This window comes from Dermochelys coriacea, chromosome 9 (genome assembly GCF_009764565.3).
Source record: "Dermochelys coriacea isolate rDerCor1 chromosome 9, rDerCor1.pri.v4, whole genome shotgun sequence".
Taxonomy (NCBI): Eukaryota; Metazoa; Chordata; order Testudines; family Dermochelyidae; genus Dermochelys; species Dermochelys coriacea.
In genome coordinates, this window is record NC_050076.1 from 64,505,686 (window position 1) to 64,523,527 (window position 17,842).

The window sequence follows — 17,842 nt, forward strand, 5'->3', positions numbered from 1 at the left end:
TGGGAACCAAGGATGGAGCGGGAGAAAGGAAGAGAATGCTAGAGAGCAATAAAAGGGACATTTACACTAACAGCAATGTGTGCCTATTGCACTTATAACCTTGAATGTACACAAGCAAGGTTCTCCATGACTGCTCCATGTCTGGAAGGCATAATGGAGAATGATCCTAGGTTTAAAGTTTTGCACTTGTGAATTTATTTTTTTCATGGCTTTTATTGGCATACAATTGTACTGGAAATATTCTAGGCCAACATTTCCTGAATTGGCCTGTGATTTTGGGGGCCAGCAATGGAGGAACCTGAAATCACTGACTGCTTTGGAAAATGTTGGCTTTAACATCCCAGGACAAGTTACTTTTGTGTACCATTAACAAGTGCTAATGGTTGGAGGCCACCAAGAACCTAGGGCTTCCACAAGCACCAAAGGGATCAGTGTTTCCATTTCAACCTCCTGCCTACTCAGCCTTTGGAGATCATAGCCTTTCAGAATGATGTTTCCCTAGCTCAGTGGAACTCTGACATATAGTTAATACACCTTCTGCAAGAAGGGAAGTGGTGTGTTCCCTTCTACACTTTAGCTGCATTAATGGATCTGCAACAAGGCCTGGCTTAAGAAGTATGTGTCAGAATGCCCCAGCCTGCCCCTTGCTTCTACTGCTTTTATGAAAGGGCCCAATTGCCGCTCACAGATTTCTCTACCCAGAAGTCTAGAAAGACAAAAACCACACTGGAGTGATCAGAAGTCATCTAGTGGTTTGGAGTCCAGAAAGTTGTACACAGAGAGCAGGTGGAGGAGGAAAAGGGTTAGGTTTTAGACTCCTATGACTGGTTCTCTCCCAAATCTCAGCACGCTGGGATGGAAGGTGGGAAATGTTTGGAACACTGATCTCTGTCCCTCTCATTACTGGGCTGACTCAAGGTTAGTCAAGAAGAGATCAAATGCCGACTCCGGATAGTGGCACAAGTTTCCTGGCCAATCTTAGACCTCCCCTCTCCTTAATATTTGTGTACCTCACTGTGTGATCATTCCAGGCTGGGACTCCCTCCCCAACATTTCCTGCAGTTGTAATATGCACACAAAACCCTGCTATTCCCCTGGAAATACCAATGGTTAAACGTGACCTGTGTCCTCCTTCTACAAAAAAAATTACAAAAACCCCCCTCCCCACCCCAGAAAACATGCACGCGTGCACACACGCACACACGCTCGCATGCTCACACTGGAAAAACAGCTTGCAAACTCCTGAAGGTGGAAAAAGGCAACTTGCAAATGTGCCTTTGTTTTTGAAATGCACCCTCCCCCCCACCCTGCCTCCCTACATCTCCCCTCCCCAAGTAATTCCCAATGCCCTCCCCCAGCTGTTCCAAAATAAATATTCTTTTTGTTTGTTTAAAAGATTCTTTTACACCTGTAAGCAAGAGACAGAGACAGAAAGAAAAGAAAGACCATGCAGTGTGAGAATGGAAGTCCCCGATCTCAGTGACTCCAGGTGGGAATAAATGAGAAGGGGCTAAGAGTGAAAATGGGTGAAAGATTAAAAAAATAATATCAAGAAGAACAAAGAGATGAGACTTCAGTGGTAAAATGGAGGTGTGGGCAGCGCATCAGTGAGCACATTTAAAGATAGCTTGTTCCTCCATCCCTGTTTTCGACTCAGTTTCATTAAAACTTTTCTTCTTCTTTTTTTTTAAACTTTTCTGTGTTTTTGATTTTGGGTTTTTTTTTACAATGGTGAAGTTCTTCGGCACAAAACCGAAATCAAGATGAGGCCAATCCTCCTGAAACCTGAGACCCCGACCCGACCCCCCTGTCCCACCTCCCCATGCTCCGTGTTTGTAATGTGCTGAAAAGAGAAAGTAAGCTTAGAATGAACCTACCAACCAAAGGAGGAAATGATAATAAGAGAAAAGAGTAAACCCAAACCCAAAAGACCACAGCGCTCCTGTGTTGTCATTGTCTGAGTGTCTGTCCCTATTGCTCCTGGAGGCCGCAGGCATCAATTTACATAGTACAACCAGTAAATGAGGTTGAAGAATCCAAAGGTGATTGGAAATATGATCCGTGACCACTTGTCAATGGTGCTGACGTCTGCCAGGTCCGGGATTTTGAGCTTCAGCTTAGAGGACCGCCGGCGGAGGCGGCAGTTGGCACGGTTGCGGACAGCAGCATGGTGGGTCAGTGGGACATGGCGGTCTAAGGTGGGGTGGTGGCCAAAGCCATCCCGAGAGGCCAGCTGCTTGCGGAACTGGATTCCTGAGCCTTCGAAGGACAGGACAGAGTTTCGAGAGTCGCCGACGCTGCTCATCATGTCCGTGGCCAGCAGCTCGTTGTTCATCTCCAGGGTGCTGAGGAGGATGTTGCCATAAGGGTCAACCTGGAATGGAGAAGAGAGAGAAAGATGGCAGTTATAGTCTGAGCAGAGCATACCTGGGGCCAGATTTATTTCTTGCATCATTCCACTGACCTCAGGGACGGTTTTGGACTATTGTCTGGGTAACAACAATGCCCCAGGTTGGGTCATCTACAGACTGAACAATGGCCTTGTGATCTAAAAGAAAGGGGTGCTATTGCTGTAGCTGAAGAACACGCTCCATCATCTTAAAGGCAGGGGCTGACTCTTTAAAGCGCTGTACGTGATTCCACCATGAGAGGGGGACAAAGTCCCACTCTGTTAGCGCTCATTACACCTGTATCACATCCTCATCCTCTCAGAAGAGGATGGCCCTAATGGGGCAGGGTGAAGGGTGAGGACTCAATGAGCACTCTAACCTCAGGAGTATTTGGTCCTCGTGGGCATCCGTTTGTGGAGAGTGTACGCTTTAGTCTAGTATATACTGAACACGGGGACTGTCACCAAGGGGAGAACAGCCCCTCCAGGGCGCTCCTGGACTGAACGAAGGTGAAGTATCTGAATTCTCCTGCTAGAAGGTAGGAAGGGGACAAACCTGCTCCCTCATCCTCTTCTCCTCATATCGTTGGCGCTCATTGTTTGCCTTGCTGAGCCGCTCACTCTGCTTCTTCTGCTGGCGAGGGCCCCGCCCAAAGAAAATGTAATTGACAAAAGCATATTCCAGGAGCGCCAGGAACACGAAGACGAAGCAGCCCATGAGATAGACGTCGATGGCCTTGACGTATGGAATCTTTGGGAGGGTCTCCCGCAGGTGGGTGTTGATAGTGGTCATCGTGAGCACTGTGGTGACCCCTGCAATGAGAGTGCACGTGCTCCGTTACCGACACGGGGCGGTGCCACAGCACGGCACTCACTCATTCTCCCCTCCATCTGAGCAATGCAAGGAAGGGGATAGATCAGTGTAGGGAGTGAAAGGAGGCCAGGGCTCTTGGACACTCCCAGCCCCATTCTCTCCCAGCAGTTGTGGTTGCAGAGAGGGATAAGCAGCATTGCTGAGAGAGACAATACCTGTTCTGATCCCCACCTCCCAACAGGAGTCACTGTAGGGAAGAGCCAGGAGGCGTAGTGCGAGAGGAGGGTATAAACTGTGCTTTAGCAAGATGATCTGTATCAATCCGCTCTGGCTCTGCTCCACCTCTTCGTCCCCTTCCTCCTCTACTCAGGATGGTAGAGAACACCCAGCTCTGCTTTCTTCTCCTCCCCCTCCCTCTCTTCTCTGACTCCAAAGTCTCCCTTCTCATCTCTGTCCTTTTTCCACCTAACTCCATTCCTTCCTCTCTGCTTGACTCGCTAATTCCCTCCCTTTCCTTTCCCACTCATTCTCTCCCCAGCTCATTTCCCTCCCCGTCCAGCCCACTCGTGTTCCACCCATCTGGAAGTAAACGTCCCTCAGATCTTGTCTTCCTCATCCACTCTGTCCCCGGAATCCTGAAGTGTCTTGTTCATTTTCACGGCTTTGATTACCTCTCCACCAGCTCCTTCCACTGCCTCTGCCACTTTGTTTTCCCCACGCTCCAGTCTCTTGGCACTGCCTTGCACAAGGTTGCTGACAGCCTTCTCACAGCTAAAAGGCTCTCCTTGACCACTCTGCTGCCTTTGAGGCAGGGAAGCACTCTGCCCCCCTTAGCTTTCACAGCTCAGTTCTCCATGTACCTTGTTGATCACCCTGTCAGTGTCTCTTCTAATGATCCTCAACCTCCTCTCCTGGCTGTTGGCAATCCCCATGATTCTGTCCTCTGCTCTCTCATTCTCCTTTTCTCTGTGACCTTAACTGTGCCTGTGGTTTCAACTACAATCTCTACTACAGTGGTTCTCAGTCCCAAGCCCCTCTCTCTACCTATGATGCTCTGTACCTCAGGGGAACACCCTATATCCCCATGTTCATCTTTATAAAATGATTGTGTGGTATCCAATGCCAAGTTTGTCATGTTGGGTGTCTTCAGAAGGCTCAAGATGCACTGAGCATGGTTGTTATAGTGATGTTATAGTAATTGTTACAGTAATGCTATAGTGAGGTTATAGGTTATAATTTCATGTATATAGTTATGAGGCTGAAAATGTATCCTCCAAGAACAGAGAGGCAGTTTACACCTCATCAGGGCAGGTATGGGACAAACCCAGCCCAGCCTCAGAGGAACAAAGGACACTGGCCTAGGCAGCAACAAAAGAATCTGTTAGACTCTCTTTGGTCAGTTTGGAACTGCGATGAGGTAATGCTCACCTGACTTTGAAGGTAGAGGTGGGGCAAAGCCAAGAGGGAAGAAAGGATATGATAAAAGGGAGAGACATTTTGCCATGCTTTTTCTCTCTCTTCCACCTACATCTACAGACACCTCAGTTCCTAAACTGAGGGCCTAAATTTATTCTCCTGGATTTGTCTTGTATTTACTTAAGAGTGTGAGCTCTTCAGGGCAGGAAATGTGTCTTTACTAGAGTTTGTAAAATACCATGGAAATTTGTAACACTGCAAATATTCCCCCTGTGCCCATAGTCATTCATACATCATCTGTCTGTCCATCCATCGATCCACCCACAGTGCCTATCTATCCACCTAACCTAACTGTTTTATCTGCCTCCCAGTCAATCGACAGACAGACACACACACCAGCGCGAGTGCGCGCATATACACACACACAGTGAAAGAAATGCCATCTAAAAGATAACATGGTTATGTCAAAGGAGGCATGTTCATTTAACCCCCCATTTTAGAGTCTCATTTTGATGCCGCTGAAGTTCATGGCAATGCTCATGATGTGGGATCAGACTCTTAAGACATAGACCTATCTGATGGGACAAATGCCTCTTTGAGCTGAAAACTCTCTAGCTTGTTCTCAGAAAAACTGTGAGTTTATCTTGCAAAGTCTGCCAGAGTCTGTTTGTCTTGTTTTGTGTGTTACTTGAGCAGAGAACTGGTGGTTTTCACACATTAAAAGATATTCATAGAATCATAGAATCATAGAATATCAGGGTTGGAAGGGACCCCAGAAGGTCATCTAGTCCAACCCCCTGCTCAAAGCAGGACCAAGTCCCAGTTAAATCATCCCAGCCAGGGCTTTGTCAAGCCTGACCTTAAAAACCTCTAAGGAAGGAGATTCTACCACCTCCCTAGGTAACGCATTCCAGTGTTTCACCACCCTCTTAGTGAAAAAGTTTTTCCTAATATCCAATCTAAACCTCCCCCATTGCAACTTGAGACCATTACTCCTCGTTCTGTCATCTGCTACCATTGAGAACAGTCTAGAGCCATCCTCTTTGAAACCCCCTTTCAGGTAGTTGAAAGCAGCTATCAAATCCCCTCTCATTCTTCTCTTCTGCAGACTAAACAATCCCAGCTCCCTCAGCCTCTCCTCATAAGTCATGTGCTCTAGACCCCTAATCATTTAATCAGGTGCTTTTATATACTGGGGTAACTCCTCAAGAGCTGAATCCTGAAACTAAGTCGCCATGAACTTAGTCCTCTGGCAACAAATCTCTGACAGATCTGAAAAAATGACTTCAATGGATGAGCAGGATACAGGTGTTTTGCAAACACCTTAATGAACATGTGCATTGCACATGCTTCCGATAAGGGCTCCTTAAAAGTCCTCCTTCCTTCCCTGCACAGGTTACCTGCACTGCTCAACCATACAAAGGAGGGGAGCAGCTGCAACTGGGCAGACAGGCAGGGACTGGGCATACCAGGGTGGGGAGTAGATGAAGATTTGGCTCTATCCTCCATAATGTTCTGATCAGCACAGCTGAGCCTGCCTGACAGGGGAAATAAGGTGCACCAGGGAAAGGGCTGGCAGAGTTTACTTCCGGCCCGCAGTGAGAGAGTAGCAGGCCCTGATTTATGATTCAGAGACTCACTATTTTCAAAACACCTACAACCTCTGCTTTTGGGACAGCATAGCCAAGCACTGCCCCTGACTAGGGGTGGCTGAAGGTGCCACTTCACCCTTAGTATGTTTCCAAGCAGAACACCTGTATGCTTGAACGTGAAGCCTCATGGAAATACAAGCCGGTGCACTGATTCCAGCGATTAGATGTGTCACCTGTGCATTTGTTTGCATGTCTGTTTGATTGCTACATAGCACACAGCTGATCACTACAATAACTGCACAGAGGTCTGTATACCTGGATCTCTGCATGTTTGAACTGCATCTCACCAGATGTGTTGTGATCTCTTCAAGTTTGACCCTCTTGGGAGAAAACAAAAGGTGCAATGTGTATTTACTTTGCCATGCAATCTCTATCACTCTTTTAACCACTGTGTTCTCCTTTTCTTTTTCAAACAATCCCAGCCCACTCCCCTCCCCAAAGGAAGTCCTTATGGAGTGTAAAGTGAAAAAGGACCTACCCAATGCCACCCGGGCAGCAGAGGCATCATAATTGATCCAGAAGGAGACCCAGGACAGGATGGTGATGAGGATGGAAGGCATGTAAGTCTGGAGGATGAAGTAACCAATGTTCCTCTTGATCCGGAAACTCAGGGATAAGCGGAGATAAGAGCCTGTCAATCAGATACCAAAAGGAGCTGTCATTTGTGGAAGGCCAGGGTTGCAGGTGTGATAAGGGGACAGGAACAGGAAGGGGAATCACTTGGGAATCACTCATATCTCTCCCTCTTTAGAAGTAATGCTGGGGAGGGTCAGAGGAGGTAATCCCGCTATTCTGCGTTTCCATTGATGGCATAAATTTATCACCTTCAGGAAGAGCCTCTTTGGAGCCTGGTCAATTGGACCCACTGTCTTGGATCTTTAACCACCTTGAGTGGTAAGGAGCCCAGGCTTTCTGAGCATTAAATGGGAACAGATTCTCCCATAAGCAGCTGCAGTTGGAGAAGACAGAGGATCTCTTCTGCTAGATACCATGTGCTCACTCACAAAAATAAGAACATTTACTTCTAAATATCTGAAGGCAGTGTATTAGGCAGCTGCTGGGAAAACTCAGGTCTGTCCCAACCACAAGGTTCCTGTTCAGCCTCACTGCTCAGATAAAACTTCCAGTTTCATGTGCAAGCTCTTCCATAAAATGCACGTGCCACTGTGAATCTTATTTTCCCCATGCAGGTACCATAAAGGTGTGTGCAAACTGGGCAAATTCAAATAGCTTAACTGTGCAAGTCTGTAGAGGACTCCAGTAAGAACTCATCCTTCTGTAACTCTCCTCTTTGCTATGAAGCTGAAAATACAAGAGGTCCCCCTTCCTCAACTGCTATCTTAACAGCTGAGGAAGGGGATCATAGAATCATAGAATATCAGGGTTGGAAGGGACCTCAGGAGGTCATCCAGTGCAACCCCCTACTCAGAGCAGGACCAATCCCCAACTAAATAATCCCAGCCAGGGCTTTGTCAAGCCTGACCTTAAAAACCTCCAAGGAAGGAGATTCTACCACCTCCCTAGGTAACGCATTCCAGTGCTTCACCACCCTCCTCGTGAAAAAGATTTCCTAATATCCAACCTAAACCTCCCCCACTGCAACTTGAGGTCATTACTCCTTGTTCTGTCATCTGGTACCACTGAGAACAGTCTAGTTCCATCCTCTTTGGAACCCCCTTTCAGGTAGTTGAAAGCAGCTATCAAATCCCCCCCTCATTCTTCTCTTCTGCAGATTAAATAATCCCAGTTCCCTCAGCCTCTCCTCATAAATCATGTGCTCCAGTCCCCTAATCATTTTTGTTTCCCTCCGCTGGATTCTTTCCAATTTTTCCACATCCTTCTTGTAGTGGGGGATGATGTGTTATGACAAAGGGACCCTCAAGGTTGGCAATCATCTTAACTGGGCAGGCAGTCTAGTTTAATAGTTAGGGCACTAGACTAGGAAGAAAGAGACCCGGGGTCTGTTCTCAGCAATCGTCTTTTGTCTCCTTGGACAAGTCACTTCACCTCTCAGTACCTTTGTTCCCCTCCCATTTTTTGTCTGTCTGATACTGTAGGCTCTTGGGGGCAGAGACTGTCTTTCACTATGTGATTGCCCAGTGCCCAAGCCAATGGGGCACCCAGCTTGGTTAGAGCCTTCAGGCAATACTGTAATAACAACTGATGATCTTGGCAGTGGTCTCATGTAATTCAGAAGGTCTTAAGAGCCAATGTTTGTGGTTTGTTTTTCGGCCGTGCACACATTCTAGATAAAATGAAGTCTGTCACCAATCACAGCAAATTTTCAGCTGGCAACAAATAAACCGTCAGATGTCCAGTCTTACCAGCTCCTTTCCCCATGACACATAGGCAGGTTTGCTTCTTGTTCATAGGTTGCACACTTGTTTTTATGGAAATGTTTTTCTTCATATTGTTATTTTTACTGGAGCTTCAAGAGCCCCTGGAAATCACATGGAAAGAGTGGTAAAGGTGGGAACCTACCAATGAAGCCCTGTTTGAGGGAAGTCAGCATTTTGGCCTGGCAATCTTGAGGATATCTGCAAAAAATTGCACCATTCACCTCTTGCTGTCTGAGGGCACGGATCTGAAAAAGCAGGGTTGGTAGGAATGGAAGAGAGACCAATTTTCCAAAGTGGCACTGCAAGATTAGAACCCAGGTCCTCAAACATCCTAGACAAGTGCTTCCGCATCTAAGTTAGAGAAGCAGCTGCATTGACTTGCAAAGAGAATCCTTTATATGTTCCCCAAACCCCTTTGCACGGAGCCCCACCTGTGGTGAAGACCACTTCTCTGGTGACCAGTCTCTGCTCAATGATGGTGAACTGGGGCAGCTCCAGCATCTCCATCCCCGTGACGGCCGAGTTGTTTCCTTGCCAGAAAAACACAATGTCATCGACTGTGTAGCCATCTGTGGGGTGAGGAAGCACAGTACACTCAGAGTTAACAAGTCCTGGAAATCAGCACCTCCATCTCCATGAAGACTTTTCCAATGGGACTCAAATGGAGTCCATTTATCAGGGCATAGCAGCCATTCCCCACCTCTTGATTAACCTTCACTCCTTAGCCCAACTTGATAGAACAGCTACCTGGAGAAAGAAACAAATGGCCAAGACTCCTTATGAAGACTAAGAAGTGGAAGGTGAAGGTGGGAGCTGACCCCTAAGACAGCCACACAATTCTTGGTTTGCTTAGAGGGGATTTGTACATCAGAAACCTCTCTCACAAGCAATATACACAGCTTTTCCTTGGTGAACTATTTCTGCATGCCAGCAGGGGGAGATCACACAATGCTTTTTTGGTGTGGCCCATGAAAATGGTGCCTATCTGTTTACAAAATACAAGAGCAACAGGGTGGTGGATTATGAACAGCAGCACTAACAAAAAAAACCCAAAAAACATTTGGTCCTTTCCCCTCCAGACTCTCAACATTTTCACCTAGGTCAAAATGTGAGCCTCTTTGATAGGCAAATGCCTTCATTAAGCCGCCATTTAGAAGAGCTTTAGTGGGAGAGAGGGCTGGATGGCTCTGGAAGATAATAATGAGATATCAAGTCTTTCATTTCAGCATAACTAGTTGAAATGCAAGCCTGGTCCATCATTACCTAATGCAAATCCCCCTTTGGGTTTGGTCCTGCACTGTACAAATGTGGGAATCTGCACATACCATCACAAGGTAACAAATGCTGGGCAGGACTGGGTGTGCAGGGGAGCCCAATTAATGCATTGCTGAGCAGCTGCCAAACTACTCCTGTCCAGTAGCAGGAGTGAAGCCAACAAAGGACACATGCAGCTAAGTGTCTCATTGGCATAGTGATCACACACCCATTCCCTGGCCTGTTTTTACCTTATACCCTGAGAGTAAGTATGCAACGGGTTTATTATTTCTCATTGCAGAAGACTCCACCCAGTGGTTCAACCTAACTTGCATCTGAGACTAGCCTCTGTTCATGTGACCAACACACTGCAGCACAACAGCCCTCAGAACATGCAAGTACTTGCAACATCAAGGCATTTTGCTAGTTCGTGTGGAAGGGACTGGCAGTTCTTAGTGGGAAGGTGTCCATAGCATATAGCCAACATCACAACTGGTATCGATTGTCAGTGATATCCACAGAGAGGCCAAGAATTAAAAGGACTATAGAGACCTATAGGGCCCTAGAGGAGCATAGTCCCTCCAGAACAGAGTTGAGGCAAAGTATGGTGGCAAAGCTTGCACTGTCTCTGTACCTGCCCTGTAGATAAACAGTGAGACACTTAACCTTAGACATCATTGCATTTATTCAAAGCTGCTTTAAAAAACATCCCCAAACATTGGACCAGTTCCACAGCTGGTTAAAACAACATAAGTCCATTGACTTAATAAAGCAAACCCAAGTTCCACCAGCTGAGGATCTGGCCCATGAAAGCTCACTGCTTCTGTGCATTGGGTTGGAGGCTCAAGCTCAGCCCGTTCTTCCCTATTTTGGGAGGAGAAGATCTGCACGACACTTGAGATGTGGCTGATCCAGGTCCTAGGGCGACCATGCTCCTGCTCCCACTAAAGTCACTGGTAAAACTGCCATCGGCTAAAGGACAGAGACAGGTCATAAGCCCACACAGACTCATAGTGTTTAAGGCCAAAAGGATTATTAGATCATCTGGTCCAAGCTCCTGTATATCACAGGCCATTAAATTCCACCCTTTGACCCCTGTATTGAGCCCAGGATCTTGTGTTTGTTTGGCTAAAGCATCTCTGTCAGAAAGGTAGCCAGTCTTGATTTGAAGGCATCAAGAAATGGAGAATCCACTACTTCCCTTGGGAGTTTCTTCCAATGTTGAATCCCCCTTGCTGTTATAAAATTGGGCTTAATTTTTAAATTGAATTTGTCTGGCTTCACCTTCCAGCCATTGGCTCTTGTCCTGCCTTTCTCCATTAGGATAAAGAGGCCAGTATTTTCTCCTCATCAAGATACTTATACACTATAATCAAGTCAGCTCTTAATCTTCTTTTTGATAAGCCAAACAGATCAAGCTCTTTAAGTCTCTCTCTGTAAAGCATTTTCTCCAGCTCTTGAATCATTTCTATGACTCTTTTCTGCATCCACTCCACTTTAACTGTGGACACCAGTCCCGGATGCAGCATTGTAGTATCCGTGTCACCAACACCGTGTACAGGTAAAAATCCCTTCCCTATTCACTCGCTATCCCCGTGTTCAGACATCCAAAGATCACATTAGCCCTTTTTGCCTCAGCATTGCACTGGGAGCTGATGTTCAGTTGCTTTTCCACTATGACCCTTCAATCCTTTTCAGAGTCACTGCTCTCCAGGGTACAGTCCCCCATTCTGTAGGTCTGGCCTACATTCCTTGTTCCTAGATGCATATCTATGCATTTGGCGGGATTAATACACATGTTGTTTGTAGGGGCCCAGTTTACCAAGTGATCTGCATTGCTTTGTCCTTATCATTATTTACCATCCTGACTCTCTTTGTGTCACCCACAAATTTTATCAGCAGCGATTTTATATTTCCTCCAAGATCATTGAATCGTTGAATAGTGTTGGGCCTAGTGCTAATCCCTGAGGAACTCTAATAGAAATCCCCTCATTCAGTGATGATTACCCATTGACAATGACTTTTTGAGATCTGTCAGTTAGCCAGTTTTTATCTATTTAACGTGTGCTCTGTGGATACTGTATAGTGCTATTTCTTTTTAATCAGAATGTCACGTGGTACTGAGTCAAATGCCTTACAAAAGTCTAAGTATATTACATCTAACCACCAAACTTGTAATCTGTCAAAGAATGAAATCAGGTTGGTTTGACTATTTTCCGTGAAACCACATTAACTGTATTAGTTATATTCCTATTCTTTATTGCTTGAATCCCAGATCAGCTTTTCCGTTACTTTGCCCAGGATTGATGCCAGGTTAACTGTCTAATAGTTACAAATGTCATCCCTCTTGCCCTTCTTGAATATTGGCACAGCAGTCAGGAGGGGCACGTGAAGAAGAAGCTACCTTTCAGGATGCAAGCTCTCAGCTCACAAGGTTATGAAAATGTAGCCTCATCTCTTTATGACAAACTCTACTGTGAGTTTTATATGACATCCCTCCCCTCCTCCAGCTTGATCTTCCCACACCATTTGGGTACTAATCATCTAGGTATACCTCACACGGGGCTTGCCTAGACATACAACATGCAGCAAACTGGGGGAAAATCTACCATGCACTAACTGTCTGTGTGGTCCCTGCTGCCGTGCTCTGAAAGTTCCATAGTGGATTTTGATCTACTCCCATTTCAAAGGGGGATAGGTCAGTGTGTTAGGAAACTTCTAGTGCACGGCATCAGGATCCACATGGACAGTTAGCACATTGCAGGCTACTGTGGGATAGATTTCCATCCCAGCCTGCCACAGACTAACTATTCATCTAGACAAGCCCTTACTCAATTCCCTGCCATTGCAGAGGCCTCAGGCATTGGTGCACCTCGGTCCCTCCTGTTCTCTGCCTGTGGCACACAACACTTTAGTCCCCTCAGGTCTGTAATGCTTTGGCCTAATTCTGGTTGTTATTTGGCATGGAGATGGTTGGTGGTGTTCAGTGGTCTGTGATATGCAGAGGTCAGATTACATGATCTAGGGTTCTCTTCTGGCTTTAAACCTTATGACTCTGAAACCAGCCTATACTAACATAGCCCTTGTTGTTTGAAGCAGAAGAAAAGAGCTAAAGGGGCTACAGTTGCTGATGAGATTCAGGGCAGAACTATCGATCTGGCCCCAGGCCCAATAGAATCCTCGGAGCAATACACTACAGAGATGTCCCCTCACACCGCTGCTCCATGCAATTAGTCCAAGCCTCCTTAATCCCTTGTATCTGAGAACTGGCTCACTGTTGGATTCACACAAACATCATCACACTATTTTTGTCCCAGATTTGATCTATCTTGCAACTGCCATAAGCTGATGTGCCAGAGGAGAACGTCTTCTGGATTCTAACTGTCCACTGCTGTTTCATAAATCCATAACCCTGTCACTGTGAAAGGGGTGTTTTGGTGGGTTTTGATTAAAACATATTTAGGTAAGACCACAGCAATGCTTCTATTCCAAAGCTGTGCTGCTGACACCATTGGCAATGCTGGCACACAAATAAGAAAGGAAACAAAATGGAGCTGTGCTAGCTTCAGATGCGGCAAATATATAAAAGACAAAAGCATTAAAGAAATAAACCCTCCTCTGCATCGGTCTTTTACATACTGCAAGGAAACATAGCTCTGATGCTAACAAATTAGCTTGAATGTATCCCACTAAAACCACAATCACAAGATGGGGAGCTGTGGGCTGCCTTCTGTTTTCTTGGTTCTACTTTAAACTACGCTCAATATACTAAGAGACACCAGCTATGACATGTCATTACTGCCTCCATCAGGACTTAATTTACATTCCATTATGCACCATGCCAAGGGCTGCAATTTGCAGTTTGCCCTAACCAAATCAAAACTATTGCTGGAACTTAGGCTGCCCGGCGCATGAAGCATTATGAAGGCAACATGGACACTGCAGACTGTAGACATAGTGGGGACATTCCTTATGAAAAAGGAAAAACTCCAGACACTTCATCTTTACTATTGTGAGAGCTGTGGCTTTAGACCGGTCCTGTAGGATACTGCATTTTCATCTTTCCCCTCCTGCAAATATTCAGTAGGCCAGAAAATGCTGCTGGTGCTAACAGCAGCTTCTAAAACCCTTGCCACAGTGAGTAAGATTTTTGATCTCACGCAGATGCTGGTGCCCCGGTATCCTCTTTCCTGACTCTCCATTGCTGGAGGTTCATCTGAGTGGCTCCTACCCTTCAAAAGGGAGACCGAGAGGCCAGGCCAGACTCCTCCATATGCCCCAACCCAGCCACAATAGAGACAAATGAGTATGGAAGTCACAGCACCCAGTCAGGGGGAGAGTGTGTGCACTGCACTAGTGGGGAGAGAGAGAGAGAAGAAGGCAGATCCCCAGCAGCAGTCAGTGGAAAACAATACAGACTGGAAGGGGAAATAACATGCAGGGACCCCCTGCTTTCCCTCTTCTTATGACATGTGCAATGCTAGTCCTACGGGAGGCAGGGGAAGGCACGAGGCATACGCACAGCTCTCAATTTCTAACGTGCAGTTCTGCTGGTCCAGAGGGTATCTCCTCAGATCCATCATGCAAGCAGCTGTGGTGGTGATTCTGAAAAGGAAAAAAAATAATAAAGGAAGACATGAAAGTCAGGCAGCATGAGGAACCGCTGTCTCTATGGTAACCAGGGAGCGCCATGGTGGGGAGGGAAGTATGTGGGGAGGGGGAACTGAATGAAGCTCACCCTCAACTGCATGGCTTAAGTCTTTCGTGACTCACGTCAGCCAGGCTGCATCTTTATTAAAGAAGGAGGGAGGTACGGGGGGGGGCTGTGTTCCCTCTGTATATACGTGAGAGAGAGACAAAGACACTGAGAGGGGCAGGATTTCGAAATGAGGGAGGAAGAGAGACATTTTGTCTGTGACAGAGAGAGAACGAGGACACCCATGCCTATAAAAGAGAAAACGTGTGTTGATTAAATTGCTCTGCATTGGGGCATAAGGAAGAATAATTTATCTGATTATCTGTCTATTCAGCCAGCCAGCCAGCCAGCTTCTCCCAGTCACCATGACATTTGTCTATCACCACCTGTACCCCTCCATCTAATCTTTCTATCACTGAATCTGATTATCCAAATCCCACTTCTTTGAACCTCCCTTTCTAATGAATTGCATGTCCCCTTGTCTATCAACTCTCAATGATGTTAACGTATGGGGCATAGCACAAACGGGTTGGGTTGCAAAAGATATGCATGTGTGTGTTCACACACAGTATCTCACACAGCTCTGATGTGGGGGTGTGAGAGTGCGTGGATGGGGCTGTGCACATTTGTATGCGATGTGCTGTGTGCATGGGGGGGGGTGAATGTGGAGATATGTGCCTTTATGTTTGTGAGGAGTGGGACTGCGTGTGTCATATGTGTGAAAGAGGGGGAGCAGCAGGTGAAAGAAAGATGGGGGGAGGTGTTCTCTCTGCTGCACTCTTTTTGCATGTGGCCTTCATGCACTTCGGATGGCAGGGGGGCAGCTGAGGGGGGATAGAGCAAATAAGTGTCTAGTTAACCAGCCTGGCAACACCGCACTGTCCTCAGAGTGCGCTGCCCCTCAGACATGCTGGCTTTGCTCCCCTCACCTGACTGCCCAATCTCCTTTGAATGTAATCTCCTTTCTGTGCAGTATGTGTGTGTGTGTAGCTGGAGGTGAGGGGGAAGGGTTGGTTCCCCCGCACCCCTTTCAATTAACCATCTGGAAGGCATTAATCAAGCAACGCATATTTTAGGATGCAGGCATAACCAGTGAACTGTTAACCGGGAAGCTTTGTTATCTTCTGAGCCCTGTGGCCTGGGAGGTGGAGAGAGGAAGGGAGAGAAAGAAAGGGTGATAAAGAATGAGAAGACAGAGAGTCAGAGAGAATGAGACTCAGATCAAGCAAAAGAATCAATGAGGAAGGAAGAGATAGAAAGCCAGAGTGTGTGTGTGTGTGTGTGTGTGTGTGTGTGATGGGGGGGTACATAGAGATAAAGGCGGGAGGACAGAGAAAAGAAATGGAGAGAGAGCACTCAGCTGAGCCAGAGATGCACTCAGAGCGAGAGAGCGCATCACTGAGCAGCTGTCTCTTTAAGAAATCTTGCGTGCTAAATTTATCTCTCTGCTGTCTGTGAAGACTGTTTGTAGGAGATGAAGCCTTGAGGAGAGCCTTTGCCACTGCCTGCCATGCTATAAATAGATCTGAAGAGATGGAGGGAATTTATATATATCCTCACAGGGTCTAGATACAACATTGCAACTGCCCTTTGTCAGAGGAAAGGGCCAGGGTGGAAAGGGAAAATTAACCTGTTAATCTGAATGCTGGACACAGCAGAGGGGGAAAATGAGCTGCCTAAAACTGATCACAAATGACTGTGTATTTCATTTATTGCTTTAGCAGCTGTCAAACTTTGCACCTCCAACTGGAAAGCTGGAAAGGCAATGCCTGTCCCGTCTCTTCTCAGCAGTCTCGCTGTGGTCAGGAAATATCTCAGAGGGGCAGAGATGAGGTTTCCATGGGGCATCTATCCCTACTCAAGACAGACTTTGCAGTCAGCACAGCGGCAAATGCAGGCGTGCACCAGGACCGACGAGTGCAAATGTGCATGACTCATGCCCTATGCCGCACACAGCACATGCTGTACATATTATGCCACACCTGTGGGAAATAGCATCTACAAATGCATTCTCTGATTTTCCCTGAAGTGCAAGATGCAAAAATGTATTAAATGAACATTTTCCACCCCATTTGCGGGATCCTGGTGGGCTAAAACCTTCCCAGAGCCTCTGTCCTAACTGTGCCGAACCAAGGACGATTAGGGGAGGGCTGCCCTGATTTTCAAGTGACCCTCTGGCCTCCCAGCAGGACTCTGCCATCACCTGCAGTGCTGGCTTCAGATCCAGAGCACGACACGTCATGCTATGGATGCAACACTCCAAAGGCCAATTCCATTCTAGGCGTAAATCTGGCTTTCAGTGGGTTTACTACAATTTACAGCAGCGTAACTAAGAGCAGGATATGGCTCCATGCATTTTAGAGCAAATACAACCACCAGTTAGGGATGATCATTCTTGTGCAATAAACAGGATTGAGATTATATTGGCCCCAGAGAATCAGATAAATTGCCCTCTTCCCCTCCAAATTAAACTACAGCCCACTGGCTGGCCAGCAGCATGTGCCGTGCATGCCTGGTTACATGCCCTCCTCCCTTTGCATGTTGTGATGTTACCCACGGGATCGAACAGGAGCATGGAGGGATGAAGCTGCCCCAGAAGCTGGTGGTGAGCCTGCTGCTTTTTCAACTTTCATGTGCTGGGATCTCCTCTATCTGTATCACCTGGACTCCAAGAATTCTGCCTTACTCCTCTCCTGGATTAAAGTCAGTAATGGCACGGAGAAAGGTAAGCGTCTACACCAGCTGCCTTCATGCCTCAGATATGGCACGGATAAGACTGGCCATGTGCCCTCTGCTGCCCAGAGACAATGCAGGCATGTGGTTGAACTCCACCCCAGGAAGTGTGTTTATGCTGTTAGGGCCTGATCCAATGCTTTGGCAGCCCATGGTCTCTGCCTAGGTGGTTACATAGGTAGCCCATGTGGCTCAACCTTCCATTTTGCCTGCTCTATTGTGTGGCATGTTCAAGGAACTATAGGTCTGACATGGCTCATTTGGCAGTGACTGAAAGCCATGACCATCAACCAGCTTGTCGGTGGCCTATGCGACAGGAGCTGGTAGGACTCAGTCTAGCCGGTGCCTATATCACAAAAACCAGAGCTGCCAAGATGGTCCAGAGCAACGCTAGGGCATGTCAGTGAAGGGTTTGTTCTGCCACTGACCATGCTGTACCTGCTCTGTGCATAAAGCCTATTAGTCTCCAAGGTGGTCAGGCCAGCATCTACCACATGCACTATGGTGACTATTAAAATGATATATCCATTGGGCACATGTAACAAATCC

The 17,842-nt window shown here is 46.8% G+C and overlaps 1 protein-coding gene across 1 annotated transcript in view; it reads right to left on the reverse strand.

Annotated features, from left to right (window-relative positions):
• Positions 1-1,288: 1,288 nt before the first annotated feature.
• The window catches only part of GABRQ (gamma-aminobutyric acid type A receptor subunit theta), an 88,260-nt gene continuing 71,706 nt past the window's right edge, over positions 1,289-17,842 (reverse strand). Inside the window, exons 5-9 of the mRNA XM_038416233.2 lie at positions 14,387-14,469; positions 9,042-9,179; positions 6,750-6,902; positions 2,946-3,202; positions 1,289-2,374 (exon numbers count right to left, since the gene is read on the reverse strand). Coding sequence (XP_038272161.1) covers positions 1,997-2,374; positions 2,946-3,202; positions 6,750-6,902; positions 9,042-9,179; positions 14,387-14,469 — 1,009 coding nt within the window. The 3' untranslated portion in view covers positions 1,289-1,996. The remainder of the gene's footprint in view (positions 2,375-2,945; positions 3,203-6,749; positions 6,903-9,041; positions 9,180-14,386; positions 14,470-17,842) is intronic.